The following is a 21,463-nucleotide window of genomic DNA, read 5'->3' as shown; positions in this document are numbered from 1 at the left end:
TCAGTGCTCTTACCTCACCTGGTCAAATTCAATATACAAATTTCCAAAAATCTACTACGTAATCCTGTTAAACTGCATATATGAGCAAGGAAAGCATGCTAACAACCTAAACCAACATCCACCTTTAGGAAAGTCGACACAGCTCTTGACAGCAATGTCCCAAACAACAGTTTGTTGCTTTGAACATGATAGCATATCACCTTTCTACTCTCTAGTCTCATTACATGGTCAGTATTACATAGCTGTTAAAGACACATGCACTCGGTGAGATAAGGAGGTTCGGTGTTTCAGAGAATCTTGTCCTCTACAGCCACAGGTCTTACATACCCTTACAGCAGCACTAAGCCTTTTCAGTACTACTGATTCTTGTGTATGTTTGGTTTTGGTTTTCTTTTCAAATAATAGCATTTGGATCAGCTCTATTATGTCACAGAATATTCTGAGTTGGAAGGGACCCACAAGGATCATTGAGTCCAACTCTTAAGTGAATGGCCCATACAGGGATCGAACCCACAACTTTGGTGTTATTATTTAATCATATCTTAGCACTGAAATTAAGACAAAGAGAGCCATATCACTGTTGGCTGTGAGACTGATGAGATCTAATTAAAAGTTAATGACTAAAACCATAAAAACCATGGTTTCTGTCTATCACCTTTTACCTCCTGATGCATTAGAAAAATTGTTGCATCCACTCAGAAATTAAAGGCCACCTTGCTCCACAAAATTTGGAATGGATGACCTATTTGCCAGGAATCATTTATTTATTGCTTTCCAGTTAGAACAGAAGAGTTTGATTTTTCTATCATGTCACATACAGGATGTAAATACAATACATCTTTACAGGAAAGGTCAGCACAGCATGTGCTTGATACAAAAACCAAATGTATCACTCCAATTTAGTGAGAGTCAAGAGCATTAAAAATGTTGAACCTGAAGTACAGGCTAATTAATTACCTGGCCCATAGAAAAATGATCATTATTAATGCAGCTCTAATACTGGAATTTTGTCATTCCATTATGAAGACATCAGGGAAATAGATAAAAAGAAAGCATTTTCTGTATCACCTGGAAGACACGCTTTACTGTAATGTGCTATTACCTGCCACAATGTAAAGCAGTGCTGCCTCTCTGTTCATAAACACTTCAGGTACTATTTACTGGTAGGTCTTTTAGAGAACTCTGATGTATGAATGAAAAGGACTATTACATTAAGAGAAGCTTAACAAAATAAGAGGCTATTTGGACAAATCTTTCAGTAATTCAGTATGAAATCTATCTGCTTACCAGACTACCCTATTTTACCATTTATCATTTATCATTCCTTATAGTTCCTAGAATGGTCTCCCAAATTTTGGAATCTTTTTCTTAAAGAAATGGGTTTTTTCTTTTCTCTTGCTACAATCTGTAAGAGATTTGGGGTTTGAAATATTTCTCTAGAGCATCACTTGAAAAAAGTTGGGTTTGCAACCTTCTCTGGAAACACAGACGTTTTAGGCATGCCAGTATCTTCCAGGACAGCACCAAATTTGTGGCCCAGCCAACTAAAAAGGCTCAAAAGTAAGAATTTCATTGTTCTAGTTACTAAGTAACATGATGAATTGAAGTAAACTGCATCAAACTGGCTTCTCAGATTATTTGGACGAATCCAAAAAGAATTAACCCTAAAGGTAAGAAATAGGGAACTCTATCTTGTGTTAGGAGTGACTCCCAGTAGACAGGGGAGAACGCTCTGTGCCTGCAGGGACACTAAACTAACTAACCCATTCACTGAACCATCGGTTTCTGTTTCAGATGAAGATTGAACAGAAAATACCTGGTACTCACTGTAAACGAAATTCCAACCTCGCCTCACAGCTAAACCTCTCCCTCCCCTAAACTGGGATTCTATATTCACACCTATTGCATCCTCCTACAAGCATACTCATGTCCTCAAATTAGGATCCAAAATAATGGTTTCAATGAAAATTTCGGATCTGCAAAGGCAGCAAGTGTAGAGTCTACAGGTGCTATGGCTAAAAGTAATCTATGCACACTTAATGTTGAGCTTAACTTTCGGAACCTGTACTTGGGCCTCTGTTTATGCCTATAGCTGCATATCCATACCAAGATTTGTAAATAACATATATAAGTTATGTATTAATAGATCTGGTATAAAATTTTCCAGAACTGTTGTGAACTACATCACGCTCAATCCATATGTTAAATCCCAGAGCTGGGCTCTGTCAACTATCCCCAGGGTAAGCTATCCCAAAGGGCTCCTGAAGAAACTTATACCAGTTTCCTTTAAAAATAGTCAGAAATAACTTGAACATTCAACTTCACTGCCTGGGAGAAAACAACTAGCACAGTTACTAAAGTTCCAGAGGCATAATAGTTTATGTCCAAGGGGCAATCAAAACCAGCACAGTGTGACAATGGTTTAGACTTTGGATTTGGAGCAATTAATAGGCAGAATCAAAAAGGCAAAACATCAGATCACCCGCTCCCTCCTTTGAAGTGAGGAATTAGTTGGAATGGATCTAGGCTGTCCCTGCAGAGATAATTTCGTAGCATAAAACAGAGAGACTCACCTTCCTGCATATCCTGCCTGATCAAAAATTAATGAGGAATCTAATGGTACACTATGTTTATTCTTATTTTGGGAAAAATGGTTCTTCATACATAAAATAATTATTAACCACACATTTCAGGACGGAATGGTAATGAGCAGAGAAATCCCTCCCACAGCCGCCCAATACTTTGCACATTGTATAGCTTATGTTTGGTTTAGTGATCATCCAGTATGTGAAGTACACTTTTGGATTGCCCCAAATGGCTCTGTCAGATTCAGCCTCCCTGAATGCAAATACTTGTTGGCTTGGAGAAAAAAAGTTCCATCCCACTAGCCTAGACTGTGTTTTCCTATGTCTGGTTTACTTCAGAATATCTACCAGGGACAACACTTGACACCATCTTTATTTAGCAAAGGCGTCTCCTACGGACAAAACTATACTGAACAAATAATATGTTGCAGCTTAACAAGTACCAAGAATCCCCTGCAGTTTAATATGAGATTCTACAGACAATCAAGAAAATCTGAGTATCAGCTAAGTAGCAGTGGAGTCTCCCATTCAGAGTAATTTTAAAGTTGACACTTTTTGTTTTATTGCCTGGATTCTTTTATCTGTCTCAAGACCATGCGCAAGACAGTAAAATGAGGGGAGTCTAAGAGGAGGACGTAAAGTAGGTTTAAAAATGTTCAAACAGATACACAAGATACCTAATAATTCCCAGAGAAAATAAGATTTTGCAGAATACAGATTGAATTTCACATTATTATTTGTAATATATATTGAAGCTCCCTTTCTTCATCATGTCTTTCATTCAGCTCTAGATTAAGACACCTGTTACTGTCTACATGAGTTGGGTGTCTCCTTGTCAGAGAGCCAATGAATATCTCTTCAGTACAACCTGTGGAGTCAGGACAGCAATTAAGAAAATCCAATAGTCAAAACCATTCACTCAGCATAGCCATCTACAAATGACATCTACAAATGACAAAAGCAACTGGTCCTTAGGGACCTGACAGTTTTGGCGAGCAACATTTGGAAGCCAAGAAGGACACACTACAGCCTTGCAAATGGCAACCAATGCCAACATTTAGACAAGTCACTCACAACCCTCACAGCAGTTGGTGGGGCTGTACCAGGAGCCACAGGTTTCCCCAGTGCAGGCTATGCCCTCACTGATGGGTGCCATCCTGTGGGGTCTGGGACAGGTTGGCAGAGACAGGGACTGGTAAGAGGCTTCACTGACAGCCCCCAACGTAGCAAGGGTTTGAATCAGATCCAGGGTCTGTCTGAGAGGTCCAAAAGGAGCAGCAGGAGATGCAGCTGAAACATGGGTCTCCTAGGCATGGGGATGAGCCTAGGATGTAACTTTTGCCAAGGGCTGAGCTTATTTAGGACTCCTGGGTCCATGTGCAGGATTAGGGGACCCAGATAGGGCTGATTAGAGACATTAAGGCCTACAGATGCCCCCAGGAAACTGATGGGTTTCTGTCTTGCACTCCAGACCCCACTGCCCAGTTCAGCACAAGCACTGGGAAATCTCCAAATCCTGGAAACAAAGACAATCTGAAACTGGATCTCTCTCCAGGCATGGGGCTCAGCAGCCAAAATACGTGTCTATTGCAGTTAGAGATCACAGACTCACAGAATCACACAATATGCCCAGTTGGAAGGGACCCACGAGGATCATCGAGTCCATCTCCCGGTCCTGCATAGGACCATCACCAAGAGTCACACCATGTGCCCAAGAGTATTGTTCAAAGGCTTCCTAAATTCTGTCAAAGGTTTGGTGCTGTGACCACTTCCCTGGGGAGCCTGTTCCAGCACTTAACCATCTCTGAGTGAAAAACCTTTTTCTAATATCCAACCTAACTCCCCCCACCACAACTTCTGGTCATTCCCTCGGATCCTGTCACTGGTCACCACAGAGAAGGATCAGTTCCTGTCCCTCTTCTTTCCCTCATGAGGAAGTTGTAGACTGCAGTGAGGTCTCCTCTCAGTCTCCTCTTTCTCCAGGCTGAACAGACCAAGTGACCTCAGCCGCTCCTCATACAACTTCTCCTCAAGGCCCTTCACCATCTTTGCTGCCCTCCTTTGGATGTCACAAGGTGCTCAAGAGAATCACAGAGCCAGCATGTATGATACAGAACTGTGGTCAAAGCCACATGTCTCTGTCTGAGTAACAGCTGGGGGCCAGGTGGAGGCACATCTGCTGCCTATTTGTAGGCGGTGAATCTCATCTTGGGTATCTTAATTCAAGAATAAGTTTTAAAAAATCAGTGTCACAGCTGATACAAAAAGAGCACTTCAATAAATGTTAACTATGTTAGAGACCAACTTTTACACAATGGCATGATAGAGCTGTAAGGCAGCTGAGCATGGTTGTGTGAAATGAAGATCTGGCCAGGATCAATCTTTTCAGGACCTCTAAGAATTATACCCGAGCAGTTCTTACTACGAGGTACACATTAAATAAAGCAGTTCACAGAAGCAGGTTCTGCTCACTCAACAACAGCAAAAAAGGGCTCTTCATTTTCATCTAATTCTATAAACTAGCAACAACAGCACTTGACATGTTGCTTTTTTCTAACAACATGCCATAGGCAGCTGCTTTTGTAGTAGCAACCACTGTATCTCTTGTGTGTACATACAATACATAAAGTTATTGGATTTAAACACTAAAATATATTTTAACTGTAGTCTGTAAAGTAGAAGTCTCATAACTACATATATAAAAATAAGAGGAAAATATGGATATACATGAAATAGAATTGCTCTCTTAGAAAAATAAAGCCAGTACTGTGAGTCATTAAAATATAAATGGGCATAAAGGCAATTGCTACTTTCTGTCAAAAAAAGAACGTGTAAGATGCTTAAGCCTCAAGAAGTTTCTTGTCATATATGAGTTTATACATTTTGTTTGTTCCACAAGCTTTGATTTAGAGTGGCAATTTTCAGTTTTCAACTTAAGTGGAAGGTAAAAAACATCTGTATTCACTGCTTAAAATCTGAATGTTTTTATTGTTGGCGTCAGCTGCAGCAGCTTATTGCTTCTGATAGAGTAAGTCCTGAGGCTCTGCAAAGCAACTGTGCTCTGTTCTCTCTGGACATAGGATGACTCAATTTCTCCATGGTGATTCATCTGGGTAAATCAACTCTGAGTTGTCAAGTCCAGAAGGGGATCTTATCCAACTGTATTCAGAAAGAGATGGGAATGGATCACTGGGGAATCTAAATCAGCTTTTTATCCAGATAGATCTGCTGCATGCATCCTTACACATAGCCTTCTGCTGAATTTGGTACATACCCACCAATCGATCTGCTATTCAGGCATCATGTTAAGATTTAAGGTTTTCAATTATCTATTTCCTGGAAATGAGCACTTTCCTTTCTCTATCCTTTCCCTAGCTGAAGTGAGAGTCCTAATTTATTATCTTTGGAGAGTATTAATAAAAACATCATTCTATACTTAAGATCAGCTGACCTACCAAGTGTTGCACGCTCAATATGGCACGGGAACAAGAGAAACAGACCATTTTCACATCTTCCAGCTTACCAAGATGCCCAGAGCACACAGGGCACCAGCTGCAACAAAGAACTTGCAAAGAGACACAGAACTGAAGTGATAGGGTCTCTGAAAATGAACCGTGGGTAGGTGAGATGATCAGGGAACAGACAAATCACTGCTAAGTGAGATTGCAAGAAAAAAAGTAAAGTCTGGATGTCCTTTCAAACTGCCTCTGCCACGGCCTTGTTTGTCAGTGACCACCATGAAGACAAATAATCCTGGAGGGAAGTGAAATAAACGGGAAGCCTCTACCAGGGGTGGTTCTGCTTGCAAGCCTCCTGATTGGCCACATCAACAGTTTGGTGAACCTCAGCTCAGGGATCACTCAACCAGACAGCCTTTTTATTCTTCAATATCTAGTATTTAACTTTTCTTTTTCCAAAGGCTCTAGAGTATCAAAACTAACCTTGAAAGCAAAACTGAATGTAAAGCAAGAAGAGATGGCTGCCTGAGTTCACAGAAGACAGCAGTTCTGCAAGGCATTCATTGGTAAAGTAATAATTCAGATGCACATTGTAATGCTTCATATCTTTGCATTGCTAATTAGTTGTAAATCAAAGGATGGACTAAACTTAGAGAATTTAAGTTATTTATATGCTTCCTATTGGTGACCGTGGCAGAAAGAGTGCTTTTGCAGCATTTCCCCCCTTGTATTTGAAGAATTGAGCACAAGTGAACTCTATGAAAGCACAGTAAGCATGTGCAACTAGTTCAATAAATCAAGCAACAGTCTCTCTCATTTTGTGTGCCAGTGGAACTAGCCTAATCTGCATGTGCCCCTCCCAAGAGTTGTAGTGGTTCCCTCTGCACTCCCTACACAATTGTCTCTCTGGTCCCAAGTCACATTTGCATCTAGATTTAGATTCATACGGTTCCTGCAGAGTCCTTGACTGTTTATTACTGTCTCTCTGTACATCAAAGGAGGAAGAAATAAAATAAAAGTAATACTAAAATCCTCCTTTGCCCTAAGCAAGACTTTCAGCTGAAAATCACCATGACAGAAAATTCTCTCTAAAGGACAGAAAAAAACCAATACTTGAGACATAATTTTGCTTAAAAAAGATGTGTTTTCCCTTTCACCTCTTTTTTTCTAAATTTCTCTTAGAATTTTGAACTAAAAAAAAAAAGCCAACAAACTCTGTTTCTTCATGGGGATGCTCAAGTTGATCCTTCTACATCCAAAATATCCTTACAGATGTACCTTTCTAAAAACACAGTTACTAGCTGTGCAAAGAGCTGAGATACCAACAGCAAGGATAAGCAACAACATAAGGACAATCAAGAAGTCAAGAAGACTTGGAAAAGTGAAAGGGGAAGAAAAGGGAAAATATAATATCTCTGCAGAGTTTCAAAGCTTCTTCAGACCTACTAATTCCCACCATCTTCCTGACCTCAAGAAATTTGAGGGAGGGAATACTCCTCTCAGAAAAATAGATTCTTTTACTTCCCAGCATTTTTCTCTTTGCTAAAGAGGAAAGATCTAGACAACAGCTCAGTGGCAGCTGAAACATCCCTCTCTTCTACACTGAGAGAGGAAAATAAAGGCTAAGTGACCATAAGATGCAAAAGAGTTAATAATAGCAGTCAGGATGCACGGTTTGTGTTTAAATGAAAAGGAGAAAAGTGCATGCGATGGATAGGACTGATTCAGAGGAGACATTGCAAAAAGTCACATCAGCCAATTTTTACATTGTGTAAAATATGTGGGAGTAGTTCTCACCCTCCAGTGCCTTTCTACAGGAGCTCTAAATCACAGCTCATAAAGACGACAGATACAACAGTTCATACTTACATAAAAAGACTATTTTCTTGGTGGTATTACCGCAGTTCAGGGTAGGCATTAATTTGTACTAGAAAGGCACTATATAATTAGTTGCAATTTATCACCTTGGAGCCAAAAAGTCTGTCCAACAAAGCAACAAGTAATAGGGGTTAGAATTTAGGATTGCATTGGAAGTAGATTATGAACTCTTTGGGGCACCTTTTTTTTCCCTGTATTGTGTTTACAACACTAAGAGGAATTGAGCACTGTTCCCTTGTAGTGCATCATCAGGACTGCCACCACAGACCCCAGCACACACAGGGAACGTTACAACACATATGGATACTGAAACTACTAAACTATTCACTTCTTATAAAAACAGTATTATGATGTAGCACTGATGAAAGTAATCCACAAAACGAAACCAAGGAAATATTTCTCTTCTTTGTAAGAAGGCAAACACCAGGCTGCATTTAGTTGGGGTTGGGTTCTGTTCTCAATTACACTGGTGAAAATCTGCTGTCACTCTGTTAATCTCAAGTAGTTCAAGAATGATGCTGCTACATGTGATTACAATATGTCCTTTTATTATCAGACCGTTTTTAGCCCTCTGCATGCACAAATCCAACTGTTATTTCTGTTTGAAAACAGCAAAACGAAATCTTCTACCCACTAAAAAAAAAATCCTACCTGTTACCCTATAATACCTTCAAAATCAGCAATTCTTAAAACACAATTAAAGAAACTGAAAAAGTAACTGACCTCTTGCCGTTTGAAATTTTGAACGTATTCTTCAAATTGTTCATCTTTAGTTTCATCTGCTTTTCCTAGTTTTTGAAGTACCTATATTGAAAGGAAAAAGGAATAATTTAATATTTATGTCACAGAACAAAAATATTTTCAACACTTCTGTTCTTGCAGTTAGGCTTAAATAGCTTTTTTTTGGGGGGGTGTTCATGCACTACAGTTTCTAAAGTTCACACAAGAAACTATTTTGTCAAAATAAAAACAGACAAAAGCAGGAGTATGGGGGGTGTGTGGAAATATACTTTAAAGTATAGAGTCCTTGGTGGGATGTGGGTTTTTTTTAGTAAAGCAACTTTTCTTTTAGCAAAGAATTCCATGGTTTCAAAGCAAGGAAGAATGAGAGAATTTTGCTGGCGCTGCAAGTTTTTCTTCAATTCAGACAAAGATAGAAAATAAAAATCATTAGGTTTTTCTTCTGTTTATGGTTCATTACATCAAACAGTATTCACATTATTCTTATCTGCATGATTTTCAACATAAAGTCAGAGAAAATAAAGAAGCGTAAGGCTGCATGAGAAATTGTTACAGCTGATGCTCATTTAAAACTTGGTGTTCATTTTTTCTCACCTCATTAATTCAGAAGTGGATTGTCATCCACTAGAAAATAAATATACTATAAGAGATAGTCAATCAGCAATCTCAAACATAATTTGACACCGCTACACTTTACACTGTATTTAACTACAATAAATGCATTCTATTATTAAATCCCATCGCTATCCTCTCATTTTAATACTGAACACTTACACACAGCTGCAAATAGGCTTCACCTTGCTTATTAAGCAACCCCTGAATCTTTATAGAGTACATGTATGTGGGACTGAACCATCTCACAGAGTGATGTTCAGATTGCTCTTCTATGACAAGTTGACCAAACTTTCAATTTTCACAGGAAAAACCAAACCCAAACAAATGCAAACAAAAGAAAACCCACCAACCCCATGAAATTGAAACAGTAGCATTTAACAGATACTATGAATAAACATATAAGCATCACACCATCTGTTCTTCTCAAAACAAAGAACATGTAGCTCCAGTACTGCTATATTCTCTCTCTGACCACTTTCCTCTCCCAAGCCCAGCCAGCTCCACACCACAAAATCAGTCTGCACAAAGGTGTGGTGAGCATTGCTACAGTGGAAACCTGGGGTCAGGGTGATCGAGAAGGTGATACAATGTTACCTTGTAAGACCCTAGGACTGGAGTTACGAGCTCACGCAGGGAGTTTTACTTTAAAAATATATAAGGTTCCAAAAATTCGCCCATCAAATCTTCAGAAGAGCCCTCAGCTCTTTAACCATGTTAAGACAGAGCGAAAAGGAGAAAAGCTCCACATTTTCTCACAGGGTGCTTTTACTGGTAAACTTTGGAAAATAAGAGGTCTCGGCAAAAGTTTAAAAGGGTAACAGGCAACTGAACATACCATTCCACAAAGCATTGATTTAGCACATGCTAACTCATACAACTTAGCAAAATCCAACCCATTTGGTCCCAAGTTACCCAAAATATTAAGAAAGTAGTAAAGAAAGAGAAGGAGTAAGAAGAAAAGAGCTACCACCAGGAGTCCTGTGTAAGTCCAGCTTCCAAGAGGTCAGGTTGTAGGTCTCAAGCCAAAATGGAGAACAGGTTGCTGTTGTTTTTATGTGCTCTGGTCCCCTGTGGTCACCCCTCCCAGGTGGGACTCCCAGCCCACAGGCCACTCTGGGGCTCCGGGGTGGGGTAAGGAGCGGTGCTCCCACTGTGCCAGCCAATCCTGGGCTGGGTCAGGGGCTCCAAGGTGGGATGTGGGCAGTGCTCCTGGGCTGCATTTGACTGACAAGTGCTCGGGGGTTGCCCACTGACTGCAGGGGCTGGGACAGGGCATCACCTCACTTCTGTGAAATTCGACCTGTCCTTTCCCCCCTACACACACACACTTGAGTTGGTCTGAGCCAATAATTAATATAATAATCCAGTCTCTCACATACCTGTGGACATGGCATATGAAACATCGACGAAGTTTTGACATATTTACAGCAGAAAGATAGAAAGAATGATATCAGAGAAGAAAAAAAGGCAAAGACCAGCCTTTTGCTGCCAATAGCGATGTGCATTTTCTGGCATATATGGGCATTTTGGGTTGCTTTTACGACTGCTGACTAGTCCCAGAAACCTCATGCACTATCATGACCAACCTCTTCATAAAATATTAATAAGTATCACAGATAGTTTTACAGAGGAATCATTTAACTTAATATTTTGAATCATCACATTGCTCCTGGTCACCAGTGAGACTAACAGTCTGCCCCCAACTTTGATCTGCACCAGGTGGCTTTCTGAAAATCCAATATCTCCTCTTCAAAGAGCTGGCTGCCAGGTAAGCCTCCTGATCAGGGCAATACATTCAAACTATGTTCACAGCAAGAAGTAGCAGGCATGTTAACTGTAGTCTGAGCAATTCATAACATAGATAACAAACTAAAGCAAGAAAAGTTGTCATGATAGACTCTTTTTTTCCCAAAATATCAACGACACACATCCATGTCTCCAAATGCGCACTCAGGCCCAACAGTGCAAGGCTCAGAAGGGAATAACCTTTTACAGCACCTACCTCCTATGGTTTGGGGTTTTTTTTATCCTATCTACGACTTACAATTTCTCTACATGTTTTTAGCTGAACTGAGACTAAGATGCAGTGTTACAATTTAGCCTCTGCAAACACCAACCCTAATCTTAAACCAGAGTTCCATTAAATAATATTAATAACATAGTTTCTCAATTTTCCTAATGCATATCAGAACTACAGATATGTCATATGGTTGGAAATAAAAGTTCCAAGCCAGAGGCTTGGAATTAGCTAAAGAAACTTACTCTCATGGAAGTACTGTAGCCCATGCCATGTACACAGATAACTAGGGTTCACTTACTCTTTTCCTAAATGCAATCCTAATCCCATCCCCACAATTCCATATGGAGACAGTGGAGCAGACTGGGGCTAAAATAAACTATTCCTCACAGGTCCATCCCATCCATATAACTCCATGCACCACTGAATGTATAGCTCAGCCTCTTACAACCAACCCAATTGCAACCACAACTTTATGACTCGTAGTCTAAATAGAGAAGTTGCCAGGCTGAAGGTAAGTCTTAGAAACTGACCCACCTTCCAGCACTTGTTTGCGCACTTCTGTCTCAAAGTGGAAGTCTCTTGTCAAGAGAAGTCTATAGTCAGTTTATTTTTGTTCAGTTAGGTGAGCACCTACAGGGTGTCTTTGGAGTAGAGTTAAGGCCAGGTGAAGGCTTGTCTGGCCTACATATGGGTTCCTCTAACTCCAACTCCCCCCATCGTGGACAGGCTGAAATAAATTTTAAACACATTCATTTTGTTACATAGAGCACCTGGGTTAGAGTCAAGGTTTGGTCTAGGACAAGGATTAGGAAAAGGCAAGTAGACAGCCTACTAGCACTAAGTTTAGAACAAGAGAAAACAGACTTGAAACACCCAAGTTATTGGAAAGCATCTGATGGCTCTTAATGGTAAAAGGAAGACTGCTCAGGAGCAGCACATGCCTAACCTCCCCCTTAAGCCTCAGTTAACCACCCTTACAGATAAGCATTAGCTTTAGTAACAGGAATAGCTCAGTTTATTCTGTATTAGTGTATTGCTCAGTTTCAATTCTGCTATGAATATTTCAATCCCAGCATAGCTCTGGTGCAACAGGCTCAATTGCTTCTCTTTTCCAAGTGGTTGACTAAATTTCATATTTTCCATGCTATACGGCCATATACTTCCAAGAACTCAGCCTTACACTTGTATTGTTGTTGCTATTCCACCCTTGTTTTCCTACAGAAACAACAGCTGAAGGCGACAAATGTTTGCCTGAGCCTCTATTCTCATTAATATCTGTTGCAGGGTTGTGAAAAAAAAAAATCCTTTTGTCATTGACAGACTCGCAAAAGCCTGAAAACCTGATTAATACAGAACACTGAGCATTTTACTAAGAGATTTTTACTACAGAAAATGCAGAAAGACACTGTAATAAAAGTCATGACTGATAGGCAATTGCTTTGTGTGGTGCTGGTTTCTGTTACTGATCTTATAGAATGACTAAACTAAGCTGAGGTTTCCAGATCCGCTTTAGGTCATCCGTAGTTACCACTCCTTTTTTCTGTCCACACTTGCATTACTAAGGTCATATAGAACAACTGATCATTCATCAAATTATAGGTAATCTTCACTGTCACATAATGTATTTTGTATCTTTATTGTTGTACTGGTAATTGTGCCCCAGCCTCCTTCAAAGTCTTCTCTTACATTGGGCACAATAATGCTAATTTGCCCATCATTTACAGTTGAATTTCATTGCTCAAGTTTGACACAGTGGATCACATACCAGAAAAAAGGCCATCACAGTAAACTGCAGTTGGGAGTGTAGAGGACTGCAACTCCACGATTGCTATCCTAATATATAACATAGCCAGTGTCTGTTGTACACTGTCACAAAGCCAAAGAGAAGTTATATCCGGAACTGCATGAATGCATGAAATATGGCCCAAGCAATAGAAGAGGGCAGTTGCTAGGTACCAGGCACTTTCCAGTACAGAAAAGCATAAAGATGGCTCTACAGGCCAGACCAATTGTCCATGTAATATACTAACCTCTCTCCGAACCCCCTCAAAAGAAGATTCCTAGGGAAGATACATGACAAGCATGCAGTGATGGTCCTCCAGAACCCTCTCCCAACCACTAACAAATTGCATTTCAATGAATTCCTGATGTTGCCTCTTTACATTTTATAGATCTGATGGATTTTTCTTATTGATGGATTGTCCTGGTTCCTGTCCTGGTAAAGCTCTGATAAGGTATTTGCTGTTTAAAGAAGCATGAAGGTGCACTTCTCTTATAAATGTTTTTCTTTTGTGAAGTTTTCGTAAGCTTTCGCTTGCTGGTGCTTTGAGTATTGTAAAATATCGTGACACAGGAGAACAGTTTGCTTAACAAACAAGAAGAGTATTGAATAACATCCAGACAAGCATAAAACACTATGATAAGCTATACGCTCTTAATCAAAATTGAAAGAGGGAAATGTGGTCTTTCTAATGCAGCCTAAATGACAGATGTGAACACTATGCCATGAGAGATTATTATAGCAACCTTTCCAAGAATTACAGAATCTAATTGTACATCATTGCCCAGATAATGTAAAAATGCTCTAAAGTGAGCCGCAAAATAAACAAGATTATGACTGCTTTCAGAATGAAGCCACAGACTTCTACATTAGTCCTTGGTCACTTGGTTAAAACCGGAAAGTACTTTACAGAGTACACTGACTTGCACATTGCAGTGTGCCACAGTGTGTAGGCAGACCTTTGCTCACCCTTTTCTTTGCAACATCCAGCAAATTTGGCCAACTAGAAGTATGCACCCTTGCAAAATTTAACACAGTAGTAGGTGGCTACTGTTCTGCATTAAGTGTGATCCTAAGAAGTCCAGAGTAAAACTTAGTTGGGCAGTAAAAATTTAAGGAGACTGAAGGATGAGCTTTCAAGTTTGCAAAGGCCTCATTTCACTTATGAGAAGGGAAGGAATACTAACAGCTATGACAATGTACTGCTAGGAACTTCTCCTGCTTGTGTCTTAGGAACTTCACACGGCTTAATGCTATGGGGCTCTCTCACATGACAAGGTGGCTCATCAGACACTCTCTGCACGTATTCTGAAAGGTGCTTATCTCCAGTGGATGTGAAAACCTGGTAGAGCTTCAAAGAACTGCCATGTATTTCAAAAAATAAACAAGCTGTTCCCTAGACTATGTAACAGAGGACCAGCCTATATAACAGAGGACAGACTCAAAGTAGAGGTGCTGGAATGGTGCTTTTTATGGAATGTAGCTTAAATAGGAAAATAGAATGGAAAGAAAAAATAAACAACACAGACCAAGGTGTAGAGACAAAAAAAGAGTGAGAAATCAAAGAAAGAACTAAGAGGGAGTCAAACCATTATGAGAGAATAGGGACCAAGCTAAAACCAAAGAATCAACTTTGAGAAAACATGGGTTTGATTCATTTGTCTTCCCATAGGCATCTCAGATAGCACAGGATGTCTCAAACATGTCTGTGCAGATGGAAAACATGACACAGGACCTGTGAAAGTGTCTTCTGGAATAGCAGCTTGAAGCAAGACAGGATACAACTCAAGCAGCCTACAACTCAGGCTGCTGAATTGAACTACGCTATTAGCATAGCAACATCTATGATCCTCAAACTTTTGAATGTTCTTTTTCCTCACAAAATTGCTTAAGGGTTCATTCTTTGCTCACTTTACCATTGGGCAAAAAAAGGTACAGGAAAGGTAAGTAATTTCTACACCAAGTTCAGAGGATGTTAATTGTAAACCAAAATCTGATTATTATAGACTAGCATCTTAACCTCTGGGCTGTCCTCCTCTGAATAGGAGTTTTATAGTACAAAAATTTGCTGTGCTCAGAATATTTGCACTAGAGCTAGACAGAAGAGGAAAAGTGAGACAAAAACGCTTCTTAAAGAACTGGAAAGACAATCTCTTTGCCCTTCTCTGGCTATTGTTGCTCTCACACTTCTTGCAAACATTGATTAGTTCTTTTGGTTGAATAAGATCTAAATTTAACTGCCTGAACAATTAGCAATAATATCTTTGGCTGAATTTCTGTGTCCTTTACTGCATCCCAAAGAAATCAAATCACCACTGCTAAATTAAAAAAAAAATAATCCTGCCAGTTGTTATTTCTGCCTATACTTTACTCATCTAGCTGAAAACTACCTGGATAACTTTCTAGTAGTGACCAGCCTTCTGGAAACAAGCTGTGCACTCAGGCTCACTTACATTTTCCTCATTATGTTTTATTTCCCTCTCTCTTACCAGTTCCTACGGTTTCTTACTCCCCTTTGGTTTGTCCTCTATATTTACTGTTAAGCAGACACTTCCCTTAGTACTCCTCCCTCCAAAAAACATCAACAATCAAAAAATATTTTATTTACTGCCTTGATAGCATTTCACTTTGATAGCATATCACTTCATGTGACAAGTTCATTTACCCAATCTTCTACTTTGGGCCCCATCTGGGCTGCAAGCTTTTCAAAGCAAGAGACTATTTGACCCTCTGCCCTTCATAGTACTGAAGACAAGGGGACGATCATCTTGAGTTGTCTGAAGATCCTACCAAAAAGCTGTGATTAATAATTTAACCTCTGATACCTATATTCACCTGGTGACCAGCTAGTTCTTTTGCTGTCTATTTACTTGATACTCCTGGTCCCTAAGAACTAGGGAAAAAAGGCTAAAGCAGCCACTTGAAAAATTTTTTCACCATATTCCCAAGGAAAAAAACCCCACAGAATCAAATATAAAACAACTGCATTGACAAAACTTCAATTTGAAAGTATTCAAACTAGATGTGGAACATTATCTAAAAATGGAGTAGATTGCCTATAGAACTTTTAAAAAATTAACTTTTGAGATCTCATCAACAGAACATTAAAATCAACTACAAAAACATTTAGCACAAAAATCTTCTTAAGCTGGAAGCAGCCACAACACAATAAACAATTTTTCTCCTGTACAGAAAGACCACTAAAGCTCATTCTTCCACAAGGAAACTAATGTGATTTATGGTACCAAAATCCTCAGCAGTGATCCCTGACAGGCAATCTGTTATCTCGAAATTAATCAAATTTTTCCTGGGCCAAGAAGAGAGATATCAAATATAAATTTGTAATTTATTTGTTGCTACCACAGTTTCATTTCTTAATTAAACATTTAAATTCTACCTGGAAAAAGACAACTTTGTCTTTTACACACTGTCTCTCTGGATTTTTCACAGCAATTATATGATGTTTTTCCTGGCTGCTGGCAGTCAAAAAAAATAAAAAAGGCAAAAAGTTTTTAAATCACATGGCCAAATATAAAGATCACATTCAATATAAAAGATCTTGAATTCAAAAGGGCACATGCATTTTCCCACTGTCTAGTTCCATGGGTTATATATAGCAGAGTCTTGTTTATTTAGCTCTGATGATATGATTTCATTGGATTAGAGAATTTAAGTAAATTAGACTTTAAGTAGTTATGTTTTTCAAGCTATTTCCCCTTATATTCCCACTATTGCATCTGATTTTCTCAGTTCCAAGATCCAGTGACAATATTTCCTATTGGTCTTGATTAAAATCAAATGGAACCAATGTGTAATAAAATATATGGATTTTGGCATGAAGTAGATAAAGAGCATTAGTGGCAAAATATAATGTCCCCTCAGTAGGATGATATGAAGATGGTAGGTCTCATTTGATAGCATTATAGGTATCTCTAGGCTACTTCTCATCACAGAAGGCAGACAAAGGTAATTTATAAATTAAAACAATTTCTTCAATGTGCAGGAAAATCAGATAAAAGCTTTAAAATATTTATCAGAGTGGCTGGGAAGAAAGAAAAAACCCTGATAAAAGAGATATTTTTATTTGATATGTTTTTCTAATGATTGCCTGTGAGATTGTAATCCACATCCTTAAACACAAAATTTCATTTCTATCAGGAATTGTGATGACAAATAGAGACAAGGGTACAACCATTCATGACATGGGTAATTAACAGAGCTCACTTATTTCTTATCTCACAGCATCAGAGAGTTAACAGGTGAATTCACTTTCCTTCCACTTACACCACTATATCTACAAGATAGGCTACTAGTGTTTTTGTGTCTTCTCAGTTTGGCTTCTAAATTAGTCCATATGCTCTAAGTAGCAATACAGACGCCTAATCTTGACTGCCTCCTCCAGTCTGAGCTGTGACATTTTCACAGATACTTCTTGGAAAGGAATTGTCAGAGGCTAGAAAGAGACACCCACATTTGATCCAGCACACACACTGAGGTGCAGATGCTGCCCACCCTGAGGCTCCTTCATGTTCAGCAGGGATAGGATTTCTCTCTGCAGACTCAGGTCAACCTTCATTACAGGACTGATATAATGGAGCCCTGGGGAAACAAAACCAAAAGTTTCCAGCATGGTTTGGTGGCTTGCCAACAGAATATTTCACCACCTGTTAAGACAGTCTCATGTCCTGCCACTCATAGCAACGCAGAACATGAAGATAACTTTGTCTAGCGCTTTGCAAAACATTTTCCAGATTGATGCTTATCTGTGGAGGATGAATTTTACTGTTTGTTCACAGATAAAGAGTATACTGCACACTAAATATCAACAATGTGCCTGACGTAGCAACAGTTGCTGATGAGATAACTTTTCACCTTTGGGATGCTCCAAATCTCCCTCATCTCTCCTCATCTGAAAGAAGACAGTGACACTGACATAACACTTCCAGATGAATTCACTCTTCTCTAGATGGAAGGATAAATAAGTTTGTTTCAAAAAATTGAGCTCCCAAAAGCAAGAAAATTTAGATAGAGCATATACACTTGGTTCAACAAATCTAACTTAGGAAAACTTTGAAGCCACCCAGGTCTTTCTTTTTAAAAAATAGCTTTGTCAGAAATTTAGTGATCCAAAATAGATATATTTCAGACTTACTGGAAGAATTTGTGAACACATAACCTCCTAACAATCACAAGTTTCCCAAGGCCATCTCTATAAAGAAATAATTAAACCAGCATAATATGGTGTGGTAGTTTAGTCTAAGTCTTCCTTGGTGACCAGTTTGTAACCAAGGAAGTGCCCAGATTTACTCGGTATTCCCTACGATTTTTACGTAAGACAGGGTATAAGAAGAAAGGAGGAGAGGCCTTCGCCCTCCTTCCTTCCGGCAGCTTTGGAGCTGTGGGTTTCCCTGCTGTTGAGTCTGTCGGGTTGGGGAGTGAGGCCTGGTAAGGCCGTGCCAACCTTGGGAGATGGAGGTTGCCAGCAGTCGCTCCAGCGTGACTCTCCATTGTCCCAAGGAGAGTAGTAAGATATTCTTTGCTAATTCTTTTAGCTGCTAGATTTTGGGCTAGTGGTAGTGTATATTTTATTTTGGTTTTGTTCTTTTTTTTCCCTTCTCCTTTCCCTTTTCCTTGTGAAATTGTATATATATTTCAATTGTATATAACTGTAATATAAGTGTAAATATATTTATATATATTGCTTTAGCTGTCTCTCTCTCATTTTGGTTCTCTTGGGGTTTTTTCCCTCTTCTCCCTTGGTTTGGGGGAGGGGGGGACTTCTTGTGGTAAGGTTTGGAGACTTGGCAGGGAGCCAGCTCCAAACCATATCATATGGCTACTATTATGTGCTAGTCAGATATTTCTGAAGAAAGTTACCATGTTTCCTTCTCATTGCTACTCAGAATTATTCATAATTTTTGCATTACTGGAGGTCAAACAATATCTCATAACACTAAAGTATTCTAAGGTTGCTCAGCTAACAGTGTATTTCTACTTTTGTTCTGAAGTGCTACTAAGGATAAGTCTGACTGTTCTCAGAACTTTATATGCATCATTTCTTCATGCTCGCCACAGGTCATGGCCTTTTAGTTATTGAAAAGGAAAAAAGCTCTTAACTGAAGCTGAGGTCATCAAGGACTACCAGCAGTGGTTGTGCCAGTGCTCCAACTTTGACACCTGAGACACTCTAAACAAGCAGGGTTTCATCCTCTCTCACAGGGCTTGGGAAATGAAACTCCAGAATTAGCCCTCAGAGCTGCTGAACATGGAAATAGATGTGTTGCTCCCTAGCACATGTAGGGTTCCTCTTTCCACGGAAGTATTTTCTTTGCTGAGCCAACATCAGTTCCCTTCCACTCCATGAACAGCTATGAAAACAACCCATTTAAGAGCTCTGTAACAGTCACACTTTCCAGGCAAAAAGACGTCCAGAAAAGGAGCCTGTCTGCCAATGCTGGAAAATAAATGGCAGGTGAGCACTGTTTTAACGCAAGACAAGCCATGTTCTTCTGAAGATACTATTCATCTGGAGTAAGATTCTGATGCCTTTCAGTGATCCTCATTAAGATAAATACCAAGTTAGGGAAATGTATCACTATGAGAGGAAGAAGGAGAAAAATTCAGCATCTGGACAAAGAACAGTTTCAATACAGAAAGAACATTAGGACAGGTAGGAAAAAATATCACAAACCCTGTTAGGTGTAAGAAGATTTAGAAAACAGCACTTCCAGAACTGAGAGAAAATAACAGTGGGATCCTGTGGCCATACAACCTGTTAGTGTAGTCATGAAGGCATGCTGGAGAAACAGCAGCAGCAAAGACAAGCTGGAGGGACCTTCATCAGCAAGTCCAGTGCTGTGAGGCCTGTCATACTCTTCAGTAGCAAACTGTTTCCACTGAGGCTGAAGCCATACTTCAATGAACAGCTCAACCGAAATCTCTCATTGCGCTTAACATGGAAGGAAGGCCTTTCACAGGAAACCGGCACATGTTACAGACTATGAAAATCATTGGGATACGGCACATAGCAGAATTCAGCTGAAACAAAGTGAACACTAACTTGACAGTCTTTCGCACATTAAGTGTCATGGAACAGCATGGCAAACAATTCTAGTCTTTCTCTTGAAGATCAGCTGTTCTGGCATCCAGTGACAAAAATGGAAAAAATATCACCATTCTCTTTTATAAGTGTTATCATTCCCACCTTCAGTCTACTCCTTTCTACACTGGCCAAACACCATGACTTCAATATTCCCTTATGGTCAAATTTTCTAATGTTCAGTTATTTTCTTTGCTTTTCTCTAGACACTTGCCAGTTTCTCTTATAATAATATGCCTAAAAACACTTGATATATTTTAAAATCGGTGGTAGAAAGAAAGGTTTTAAGCACTGAAAATCAGCTTACATGTGAAAATGGATCTGAAAATGTTTTTGGACATGAAAAAGCAGCAAAGGAGATTAAACTGCAACAATTTGGTACCCAGGACTTAATCATATGAAAAAAACACTTAGCATATCTTCCATCAAAAAGTTACACATTCCTCAGTGTCTTGCTACACTTGGAGCTCAAATGTACAGTCAGCCTAAATACTCCTATCCACCACGATCACAGTAAATACCTATCTTCAAAGCACCTCTTAAAATCACTTCAGGATTGGATTATAACACCTCCATTTCTATGGGGAGAAAACTGAGGCACAGGAATTGATTAAGCAGCTGTGCCAGCCTTTAATCGTGCAGTATGCCAAAAGGACAGCTTTAATCTGAATATGTAGATGTTGTGCCTTAACACTGTGCCTAAACAACTACTGAGCAACACAAAGAAGTAAAAAAGCACATATAACAGAGTATAAGTATATAAAAAGGTCCAAATCTCATTTATTTCACTCAAGTAATTAGATTTGTGGATCTGAATGTGTGAGAAACATGAGCAGGATTACTTTCTCTACCATTCCCAAAAATAAACTCATACATATGGCAACTATTGCTTAAAATTGTCTATCATAGCTACTCAAGCTGTCATACTTCTTGTAGCAAAAGTTAAAATTTAAAGATACTGGTGCAAAAATAAGTAAATCAAAACTTACTGGGAATAGTTCTTTAAGTGCAAAGATTGATTTTATTTTTTTTCCTTTGTGTTAAATGCAGTCCCTGAAACTTTCAGCTGTGTAAAATACCTTCTGCAGTAATTTCAGAACAAAGACATGTTTTAAGTGATTTTTATTATGTGCTTTCATAAAAGAGGCTTTTCAGATAATGAACCATATTGACTTTAAAAGGTAAGTAGAACTGTAGGCATTTATAAATTTAACTTCTGGCAGCTACTAACAGATTAGAAAGGCACCACAGCCATAACATTTTGTTCATTTATGTGAATATAAATGA

At 39.2% G+C, this 21,463-nt stretch overlaps 1 protein-coding gene across 1 annotated transcript in view; it reads right to left on the bottom strand.

The window, feature by feature from the left end:
• Positions 1-21,463, bottom strand: part of LOC113964071 (amphiphysin) — a 112,960-nt gene that overhangs the window by 56,627 nt on the left and 34,870 nt on the right. Inside the window, exon 2 of the mRNA XM_027675883.1 lies at positions 8,645-8,725. Coding sequence (XP_027531684.1) covers positions 8,645-8,725 — 81 coding nt within the window. The remainder of the gene's footprint in view (positions 1-8,644; positions 8,726-21,463) is intronic.

Source organism: Neopelma chrysocephalum, unplaced genomic scaffold, assembly GCF_003984885.1.
Source record: "Neopelma chrysocephalum unplaced genomic scaffold, ASM398488v2 Primary Assembly neopelma1_26, whole genome shotgun sequence".
NCBI lineage: Eukaryota > Metazoa > Chordata > Aves > Passeriformes > Pipridae > Neopelma > Neopelma chrysocephalum.
This window is presented reverse-complemented; position numbering and strand designations above follow the sequence as displayed.